General features: G+C 35.7%; 1 protein-coding gene across 1 annotated transcript in view; it reads left to right on the forward strand.

Annotated features, from left to right (window-relative positions):
• Positions 1–11,649, forward strand: part of LOC133324361 (myrosinase 1) — a 31,037-nt gene extending 19,388 nt beyond the window's left edge. The window contains exons 3-6 of the mRNA XM_061533204.1: positions 6,074–6,646; positions 6,714–7,025; positions 11,051–11,289; positions 11,361–11,649. Coding sequence (XP_061389188.1) covers positions 6,074–6,646; positions 6,714–7,025; positions 11,051–11,289; positions 11,361–11,649 — 1,413 coding nt within the window. The remainder of the gene's footprint in view (positions 1–6,073; positions 6,647–6,713; positions 7,026–11,050; positions 11,290–11,360) is intronic.
• Positions 11,650–11,926: the final 277 nt, after the last annotated feature.

Raw genomic sequence — 11,926 nt, forward strand, 5'->3', positions numbered from 1 at the left:
TTGGTACTCTCCCAAAGCGCCCGCGGGCGCCTGTTTGGTGAACTTTGTCCTAGACCCACCTTTAAGTATACCGATCGTCATATCTTGACTAGCTGAGTCGATCTAGACATGTGTGTCCGTCCGTCTGTCCATTATAATTTGTAAACACGATACAGGCCACAGTTATGGACCAATCTTTGAAATTTTGGTTAATATTTTGGGGACGAAATGGACCAACAATTTTATTTTTGGTCTGATTTTCAGGTCGCTCTAGAGGCCGCAATTATGGACCAAACATTGCGAGTTTTTACACTGAGAAGGGGATTGGGCCAAAGAATAACCATGCCGGTTTTGGTAAAGATCGGTCAATATTTATCGGGTCAAATGGATCCTGACTTTTGTGTGAAAAATGAGAAAATTTATATTCTAAAGCGTATATATTTACTCCTGACGGACATAGACCCGAGAAGTTGATAGTATATCCAAGAGGGGTGTATGACCTTTAAATTGATACCAATTATATTGTCGAATGTACCCGGATGTGGGAGTTATACGTAAATATTTACAGGTGCTTCTGTATTCAGTTATTATATTTGAAACACATTATCACACTGGAGGGCGGAATTAAAGCGCTGATCGCTTTGAAATGTTCCATGAGGTTCCAGTTATGATTAAGGACAACGCCTATAATTTTCGGTGATGATCAGATAATAATTTTGTGTTTTTTTCGAGTAGATCTATAGGCCACAATTGAAAGCCGAAAATCACAACACAACCCACGGTGAAGGGGATATGGACAAGTAATTTGAATGACTGTACAGAATATTAGTAATATTCGGAAAATATGTCAGTGTTAGGAAGATGTGCTGTTGACCTCTATCGGGCAACCGGGTGTAGATATCACGAAATATTACCCAGGCTTGGAATAAACATCCACAGAAAGTTACTGTTCCGGTTTTGGAATGAAGTGGATCGAAAACTTAATTTTTTGTGTTTTTTTGAGTCGATATATAGACCACAATTATAAGCCGAACATCACAACACAACCCACGGTGAAGGGAATATGGACAAGTAATTAGAAGGACTGTACTGAATATTAGTAATATTCGGAAAATATGTCAGTGTAAGGAAAACGTGCTGTTGACCTCTAATCAGACAACCGGGTGTAGATATCACTAAATATTGAGCAGCCTTGGAATAAACATCCGCAGAAAGTTACGGTTCCGTGGTAGTTGTGTAGGGTATCGTATGGTCGACCCCGTCCGACTATACTGCTCCGCTCATTGGTTTTAAATATTTTTTGAGAAAACATTCTCTTTCCAAAACAGTTTTAAAATAATAGATGTGCTTCGGAGGAATTCGAAAAACGCTTCACCCCAATATACCTTGACTTAAATCATGATTGTTTGTACAAATTACATCGGACAAATCGCCGCGAAGTTAATTGAAGTCAAACAGATTAACATCTCCTAACTGTGGTAGCAGTTGTTCGAGTTGTTATTGTTGGTTGTGGACACAAAACAATTGTCGGACAGTCGGTGTTATCTTGTAAAGAGAAGACCGAGTTAAACAAAAAACATAAATATGTATAATGCCACGCGCTACATGTCTAACACATACAACAGTTGGCAAGAGAAGTAGTCATACGGACTTCTAATAATATTTCAGGCATAGAAATAGAAGAAGAACTTGAAAAAATATTTAAGAAAAATTACGCCGACAGAAGGAGCATGAAAAATATTTATAAAAAACCAGAAGGATTTAAAAAATATTTTTAAACAAAAATATTTATCAAAAAACCAGAAGTATTAAAAAATATATTTTTAAACAAGTAAGGAAAGTAGTAAAGTCGGACGGGGCCGACTATATGATACCCTTCACCACTTTGGGTAAATTCGACAAATGAATCCTAACAGACGTTGCATTTTTAAAAGACCAGTAAAATGAAAGTGGACTCATAAACATGTCATTCTGCAACCTATACTAAATTTTTCATTTGGTCAGATATAGAAGCTATATCTAACTCGGAACCGATTTTCAGGAAACTTAACACACATCATTCTAGACATTATTCAGTACGATATGCCAAATTTCGTGCAAAGCGAAGGATATATAGGGACTTTGGTGCACCATTTACATTAAATCGGACAAAAATATATATGGGAGCTATACATAAACCTGAACCGATTTTCAGGAAACTTAAGACACATCATTCTAGGCCTAATTCATTACGCTGTGCCAAGTTTCGTGCAAATCGAAAGATATAGAGGGACTTTGGTGCACAATTTACATTAAATCGGACGAAAATATATATGGGAGCTATATCTAAATCTGAACCGATTTTCACGAAACTTAACACACATCATTCTAGACCGAATTCATTACGCTGTGCCAAATTTCGTGCAAATCGAAAGATATATATTGACTTTGGTGACCATTTACATTAAATCGGACGAAAATGTACATGGGAGCTATATCTAAATCTGAACCGATTTTCACGAAACTTAGCACACATCATTCTGGACCTAATTCATTACGCTGTCCCAAATTTCGTGCAAATCGAAAGATATAAAGGGACATTGCGGACCATTTACATTAAATCGGACGAAAATATATATGGGAGCTATATCTAAATCTGAACCGATTTTCACGAAACTTAACACACATCATTCTAGACCTAATTCATTACGCTGTGCCAAATTTCGTGTAATTCGAAAGATATATAGGGACTTTGGAGCACCATTTACCTTAGATCGGACGAAAATATATATGGAAGCTATATCTAAATCGGAACCGATTTTCAGGAAACTTAACACACATCATTCTAGACCTAATTCATTACGTTCTGCCAAATTTCGTGCAAATCGAAAGATATATAGGGACTTTGGGGCACCATTTACATTAAATCGGACGAAAATATATATGGGAGTTATATCTAAATCTGAACCGATTTTCCAGAAACTTACCACTCATTAATTTAAACTGTATTCAATACGCTATGCCAAATTTCTTGCAAATCGAAAGATATATAGGCACTTTGGTGCACCATTTACGTTAAATCGGACGAAACTATATATGGGAGCTATATATAAATCTGAATCGATTTGTCCCAATTTCAATAGGGTTCGTCCTTGGGCCAAATATGTGACCTATGCCAAATTTTATCCAAATCAGATCATAAATGCGACTTGTATTTTGTTCACAAAAATACATGGACGGATAGACAGACGGGCGGACGAACGGACCGACATGCGTAAATCGATTCTATGCATATTCTCAAAAGGAACCATGTGTCTATCTCGTTTCCTTTTGCCTGTTACAAACATATGCACAAAGACATAATACCCTGTACCACAGTGTGGTGAAGGGTATAAATATTCACGCCTATAAAAGATAAAAAATATTTTTAAAAAATTCACGGTCAAGAGGTGGGTCCTTAAAAATCCACGCCTATAGAAAGTATTTGAAAAAAAAAATATTAAAAAAGTTCCCGGAACTTCAAAAAATCGATTCAACGAAATGAATAATTTATTAGTATGACAAAATTCGATATAGAATGTAATTAATTCTAGAATCAATGGCGGATTAAGTTATTTACTTCGAAACGACTTAATAAATAAATGAATTAAAGCGTGACGAATAATTTTTACCGCAACTATAACAGATTGCATCTTAATTACGCTATAAGGTCAATAGAATGAAACACACATTGCACCTCCCTCCCCTTTTTAACATTTCGGTTGTATGCTTCTGAATGAACCGACCGGCCCATAGAGATTATTTGACAGATGTTTGCCACTTAACGTGTTTAAATGGTGAAAAATGACTCCAACTAAATTCCGATTGATGTTTTTTTTTTTTTTTGAATAAACTTGATTTGTTGTTATGTTATGGACAAAAAAACACGAACAACACCGCGAATTACAAAAAAAAAATGCAAAAAAGGAGAATAAAACAGAACAACAGAGCTCGGCTGTAATGACCTCCATTAACAAGTTTGTATGCAACGTCAAACGTCATAATTTCGAATACGAATATTCAGATTTTTTTTTTTTGAATTTTGCAAATAGACGATGTTGGACGAACATATGTCATAATCGCACTTCAAAATTGTCGGCAAACACATACACACCCGAACAATTTGCATAGTGGAAGTGGTCGTAGGAATGTTGTGACCGCACACCAGGGTGACTGGTTGAGTTAATATGAAATACATAAAGTAACCTGAATTAGTAATTGATAACATATATATATATATATATATATGTGTTAGTATGTATGTACACTCTCATTACGAATGTCAAGAGGAATGCAATTAAATCAAGGAAATCAAAACGTAACTAACTTTGAATATTTGTATTTAAAATAAAAACAAATATATTTGTATACCCTACACAACTATGTTGCCAGGGTATTCCATCTGTCCAGTATAATTTTTAAACACGATACAGGCCACAGGATGGGTTCGGCCCAATGAAGACCCCTATTGTTTTTGGTAAAGATCGGTTAATATTTAGGGGATGAAATGGACCAAATAATTAATTTTTGTCGGCTTTTCTGGTCGCTCCAGAGGCCACAATTTTGGCCCAAACATCTCGAATTTTACATGGGAAATGGGATTGGGCCAAAGAATAAGCATGCCTGTTTTGATAAAGATCGGTCAATATTTTCCATATCCTGGCCAAGGACAATGCCCGGCGCCCATATGAATCAGGTCAGTACTTAATTTCTGTCGGCTTTTCTGGTCGTTCCAGAGGTCGCAATTATGGCCCAAACATCTCGAGTTTTTACATGGAGAAGGGGATTGGGCCAAAGAATAAACATGCCTGTTTTGATAAAGATCGGTCAATATTTAGCAGGTCAAATGGACCCTGACTTAACGTATTTATTTACCCCTGAATGACATGGACCAAAGAAGTTGAAAATATATCCAAGAGGAGTCGTTGGCCTTCAAATTGGTACCAATTACATTGTCGTATGTATTCGGATGTGGGAGTTACACGTAAATATTTACAGGTGCTTACGTATTCAAATGTTATTTAGTCACCTATTACCACCCTAGATGGCGGAAATATAGCGCTGATCGCTTTGAAATGTTCCATGAGGTTCCAGTTATGGGCCAAGGACAACGCCTATAATATTCGGTGATGATCAGATATTATTTTGGGATGAAGCGGAGCGAAAATGTAATTGTTTGTGTTTTTTCGACTCGATCCGCAATTGAAATCCGAACATAACAACACAACCCACGGTGGAGGTCAAGGGAGTGCAAATATTGCCCAAGATCAGAATATAGAACAAAACAAAGTTAGATTTTCGTGGAAGTTGTGTAGGGTATCATATGATGCGGATGTTTATTCCGAGCCTGGGCAATATTTCGTGATATCTACACCCGCTTGCCCGGCAATTTTAAGGACAACCACCCCTCTTGGGGTCTATGTCCTTCAGGAGTAAATATAAACGCCATAGAATACAAATTTTTATTTTTCACACACAAGACAGGGTCCATTTGACCCGCTAAATATTGACCAATCCCTATCGAAACAGACATGCTTATACTTTGGACCGATCCCATTCTCCATGTAAAAATAATTGCGGCCTCTGGAGCGACCAGAAAATCAGACAAAAAATAGGATTTTTGTCCATTTCATCCCCTAAATATTAACCGATCCTTACCAAAAACAATAGGGGTCTTCATTGGGCAGAACCCATCCTATATGCAAAATTTCGTGAAGATTGGTCTATAACTGTGTCCTGTATCGTGTTTACAAATTATAATGGACAGACGGACGGACGGACGGACACACATGTCTAAATCGACTCAGCTAGTCGAGATATGACGATCGGTGGTTCTAGGACCAATATTTCGCGGCTTTACAAACTCTTGGGGCTGCACAAAGCTATAATACCCTGACAACATAGTTGTGTAGGGCATAAAAAATTGATTTTTTTGGAGATTTTTTTCGGGGCGTGGACTTTTTTAAATTTTTTGGAAACTTTTTTTAAGGCATGATTTTTTTTAAATATTTTTTTGAGAATTTTTTTTTAAGTATTTTTTCCCAATTAATTTATTTTTGTTTTAATTTGCTTCCAGTGGCGTCGCGACGTTCAAATGGTCCGTGAGCTGCATGTGAAAACCTATCGCTTTTCCATATCCTGGCCAAGGATAATGCCCGGTGGCCATATGAATCAGGTCAGTACGGCTGGCATCAAATACTATAGTGGCCTGATCGATGAGCTGCTGCACTACAACATTACGCCCATGGTCACCATGTATCATTGGGATTTGCCACAACGCCTACAGGAGTTAGGCGGTTGGACAAATCCCGAAATTATTCCACTATTCAAGGATTACGCCCGCCTTCTGCTAGAGATGTTTGGTGATCGCGTGAAAATATGGACTACCATTAATGAACCATGGCATGTTTGTGAACATGGTTATGGTGTCGATTATATGGCACCGGCATATAATTATCCCGGAATACCGGCATATCTGTGTGGTCATAATCTGTTGAAGGCCCATGCCGAAGTGGTGCATATGTATCGGGCGGAATATAAGAAACGTCAGGGTGGACGTATGGGTATCACACTGGATACATCGTGGATGGAACCTAAGTCTAATTCTCAGGAAGATCATGAGGCTTCGCAAAGGGCTTTGGAATTCTATGTAAGTTGGGAAACAAAAATTCCGCAAATTTATAACTTGATTAAATTTTTGTTGTTGTTTTTTTCAGGTTGGTTGGTTTGGCCATCCGATTTTCTCCATCCATGGCAACTATCCAGCCACCATGATTGATCGCATTCGCAATCTAAGTAAGGAACAGGGTTTTACACGCTCTCGTCTACCCGAATTTACCAAAGAGGAGATTCAACGAATCCGTGGCACCGCCGACTTCTTTGGCATCAACACCTACACTACCTCACTGGTGACCAGTAATGATCACAACAATTCGGCAAAGTTTCCCATACCTTCATTTAATCATGACATGGGTGTGGTGGAGTCCCAGGATCCCAATTGGCCGGGATCGGGTTCGGTGTGGCTTAGGGTGAGTAACGTTTATTTTTTAAAGAATATTGACCGTGATCGGGTTCGGTGTGGCTTAGGGTGAGTAAAGTTTATTCTTTAATGAATATTTTTATAAAGTGTGGCGGATGCTGAAAAAGTAGCTTGAGGACCCTCCACCTCCAAATTTATATTTCTTGATTTTTGGTGGACTTGTTTTTTGAACTGCTGCTGGGGTTTTACTTCTGCTTTCCTACGCAAATTACATGGTTCGGTAACTAGTCGGCCAGCCAACCAGCAGCCGATAGGCAGCTTAGCAACCTCCTAACACAAAACCAACCAACTAACCAGCCAGTCAACCACCTGCACCTGAATTTTTGTTTAGCAAATCCATTTTCACAAACTTTGTAATTATTAATGCCTCCATTCGTTGTTGTTGTTTTTGTAATTGCTGTTGTTCTTGTAATCGATGTAAGTTATTAGACAGATTAATAAGATCGAGTCGCTTATTTTGTTGTCGACATTAAAAAAAAAGTGGACGACTACGATGACGGCAGGTGGAACCTTAACCTTAACCTATAGTTAATGGACCATAGAAATTGAATCGAAATGGAAATTGATTCGGAAATTTATTATGACATTTAATGAAAACAACAACAACAACAAAAATAATCGTAAATTGATGATAAAGTGAAGGTGGGCTATTAGATGGAGAATAGGTGGAGATTAATGGGGAGGAAGGCGTAGATTTTTTAAAAAATATTTTTTTAAAGGTGTAGATCTTTCAAAAAATATTTTTTTCAAAGCGTTGAGTTTTAAAAAATATTTTTTTAAGGCGTGGATTTTTTAACAAATATTTTTTCAAGGCGTGGATTTTTTAAAAAATATTTTTTCAAGGCGTGGATTTAAAAAAATATATTTTTCAAGGCGTGGATTTAAAAAAAATATTTTTTCAAGGCGTGGATTTAAAAAAAATATTTTTTCAAGGCGTTGATTTTTTCAAAAATATTTTTTCAAGGCGTTGATTTTTTCAAAAATATTTTTTCAAGGCGTGGATTTAAAAAAAATATATATTTCTTCAAGGCGTGGATTTAAAAAAATATATTTTTTCAAGGCGTGGATTTAAAAAAAATATTTTTTCAAGGCGTGGGTTTTTTAAAAAATATTTTTTCAAGGCGTGGGTTTTTTAAAAAATATTTTTTCAAGGCCGGGAATTTTTTAAAAAAATATTTTTTCAAGGCGTGGATTTAAAAAAAAATATTTTTCAAGGCGTGGATTTAAAAAAATATTTTTTCAAGGCGTGGATTTAAAAAAAAAATTTTTTTCAAGGCGTGGATTTTTAAAAAATATATTTTTTCAAGGCGTGGATTTTTTAAAAAATATTTTTTCAAGGCGTGGATGAAAAAAAATATTTTTTCAAGGCGTGGATTAAAAAATAATATTTTTTCAAGGCGTGGATGAAAAAAAATATTTTTTCAAGGCGTGGATTAAAAAATAATATTTTTTCAAGGCGTGGATGAAAAAAAAATATTTTTTCAAGGCGTTGATTTTTTTAAATATTTTTTCAAGGCGTAGATTTTTTAAAAAATATTTTTTCAAGGCGTGGATTTTTTAAAAAATATTTTTTCAAGGCGTTTTTAAATTCATTTTGTCAAGGCGTGGTATTTTTTAAAAAATATTTTTTCAAGGCTTGGATTAGAAAAAAATATTTTTTCAAGGCGTGGATTTTTTAGAAAAATATTTTTTCAAGGCGTGGATTTTTTAAAAAAAAAATAATATTTTTTCAAGGTGTGGATTTTTTAAAAAATATTTTTTCAAGGCGTGGATTAAAAAAAATATATTTCTTCACGGCGTGGATTTTTTAAAAAATATTTCTTCAAGGTCGGGAATTTTTTTAAATATTTTGTAGGGCATGGATTTTTTAAAATATATTTTAATGCGATGATCTTTTTAGATATTTTTTTCAAAGTTTGATTTTTTTATATCCTTTACCACACTGTGGTACAGGGTATTATGTCTTTGTGAATGTGTTTGTAACAGGTAAAAGGAAACCAGATAGACACATGGTTCCTTTTGAGAATATGCATAGAATCACTTTCTGAGTCGATTTATGCATGTCCGTCCGTCCGTCTGTAGATGTTAAATTTTAAACAAAGTACAGGTCGCATTTATTATTCGATTTGGATGAAATTTGGCACTAGTCACTTATTTGGCCCAAGGACGAACCCTATTGAAATTGAAGGAAATCGGTTCAGATTTAGATAAAGCTCGCATATATAGTTTCGCTCGATTTAGGTAAATGGTGCACCAAAGTCCCTATATATCTTACGATTCGCACGAAATTTGGCAAAGAGTACTGAATTAGGTCCAGAATGACGGGTGTTAAATTTTGAGAAAATCGGTTCAGATTTAGATATAGCTCCCATATATATCTTCGTCCGATTTTAGGTAAATGGGGCACCAAAGTCCCTATATATCTTTCGATTCGCACGAAATTTAGCATAGAGTACTGAATTAGGTCCTGAATGACGTGTGTCAAGTTTCGAGAAAATCGGGTCAGATTAAGATATAGCTCCCATATATAGTTTTGTCCGATTTAATTTAAATGGGGAACCAAAGCCCTATATATCTTTCGATTTGCAGGAAATTTTGCAAAGTGTACTGAATTAAGTCTAGAATAACGTGTGTTAAATTTCGAGAAAATCGGTTCAGATTTAGATATAGCTCCCATATATATCTTCGTCCGATTTAAGGTAAGTCCCTATATAACAAAGTCTCTATATATATTTCGATTTGCGAAAAATTTTGCGTAGTGTACTGGATTAAATCTAGAATGACGTGTGTCAAGTTTCGAGAAAATCGGATCAGATTTAGATATAGCTCCCATATATAATTTTGTCCGATTTTATGTAAATGGTGCCCCAACGTCCCTATATATCTTTTGATTTGCGGGAAATTTTGCATAGGGTACTGAATTGAGTCTAGAATGACATGTGTCAAGTTTCGAGGAAATCGGTTCAGTTTCATATATAGCTCCCATATATAGTTTTTTCCGATTTTATGTAATTGGTGTACCAAAGTCCGTATATATCTTTCGATTTGCTGGAAATTTTGCATAGTGTATTGAATTGAGTCTAGAATGACGTGTGTCCAGTTTCGAGAAAATCGGTTTCGATTAATATATAGCTCTCATATATAGTTTTGTCCGATTTTAGGTAAATGGTGCACCAAAGTCCCTGAAAATCGTTCGATTTGCACGAAATTTGGCATAGCGTACTGAATTAAGTCCAGAATGATGTGTGGTGAGTTTCGAGAAAATCGGTTCAGATTTAGGTATAGCTCCCATATATATTTTCGTCCGGTTTTATATAAAAAGTGCACCAAAGTCCTTATATATCCTTCGATTTGCACGAAATTTGGCAAGGCGTACTGAATTATGTCTAGAACGGTGTGTCTTAAATTTCGTGAAAACCGGTTAAGATTTAGATATAGCTCCCATATATTTTTTCGACCTATTTTAGGTAAATAGTGCACAACTGTCCCATTATATCCTTCGATTTGCACGAAATTTGACATAGCGTACTGCATTGGGTCTAAAAGGAGGGGTAGCATGTTTCGGGAAAATGGGCCCAGATTTAGATATAGCTCCCATATATATTTTCGTCGGATTTTTTGTAAATGGTGCATCAAAGTCCCTATATAACTTTCGATTTGCACGAAATTTGGCATAGCGAACTGAATTGAGTCTGGAATTATATGTGGTAAGTTTAGGAAAACTCGGTTTAGATTTTGTGTATAAATTTTGCTATAAATCGTTTGCCACACATGTGACCTATGGTACGCAGACGACTCTAAATCTTCCCGAATGAAATTAAATTTATCAGAGGTTGCAGAAAGACATGAGTATGTTCCTTGGAGGAAACATTGACATGCATTGTAAGGATACATATGTACAATATATCCAAAGTGGTGAAGGGTATCATATAATCGGCCCAGTCCCACATTACTACTTTCCTTACTGGTTTAGATTTAAAAATGTTTTTCTCTAAATTGCATTTTTCTCTTCAGGTCTATCCCAAGGGCATCTACAATCTCTTGATGTGGATCAAAAAGGAATACAATAACCCACCGATGATTGTAACGGAAAGCGGTACCAGTGATCGTGGTGGCCTGGAGGATTACGCACGCGTCGACTACTACAATCAGTATTTGAATTTCGTATTGGATGCCCTGGAAGATGGTGCTAATGTTCAGGGTTATATTGCCTGGAGTCTAATGGACAGCTATGAGTGGAAGGCTGGATTTACGTGAGTAAAAAAAATTTCGAAATAAAGAAAAACAAAAACAATATTTAAAGAATTCTCCTCTCTGGCTATAGGGAAAAATTCGGTTTATATCATGTCGATTTCAATGATCCCCATCGCAGACGTACCCCAAAAATATCGGCTCGCGTTTTTGCACACATCTGTAAGACGAATCGTATCGATTGGAATTATCGACCAAAATTGGACGAGGAACAAATTACGGCCATGGCTCGTCTACCCGCAACGGAGACAACCAGCAGCTCTGGTTATAGTCTGAGACAACGAAATATTTTGCGTAATTTACTGGGTCAAAGCTTGTCATTAGTTGTAGCTCTCTTAACATTAGCCAAATATTTTATTTAAAATAGGAGAAAAAAATAATAAAAAGATAACAATTAATAAACTTGCCATTCCGCCGCCTAACATTAGTTTTCAAGTCGTACCATAATACCTGATTTTTTTTTGTTGTTACAATATAAAAAATATATATGTATTTGTATTAGTATTTGTTATTGTATTAAAGAAATCTAATCATTGTTTTATAATGTTCATTGTTGTTAAGATTTTTTTTAATAAAAATAAATAATAAAAATGAAGTATTAAAAAAATGGGATTTGTTTTATTTGTTAATGGGGTTTTT

This window comes from Musca vetustissima, unplaced genomic scaffold, assembly GCF_032173495.1.
Source record: "Musca vetustissima isolate MV318-11 ecotype Yass unplaced genomic scaffold, APGP_CSIRO_Mvet_v1 utg5380, whole genome shotgun sequence".
NCBI classification, from domain to species: Eukaryota; Metazoa; Arthropoda; class Insecta; order Diptera; family Muscidae; genus Musca; species Musca vetustissima.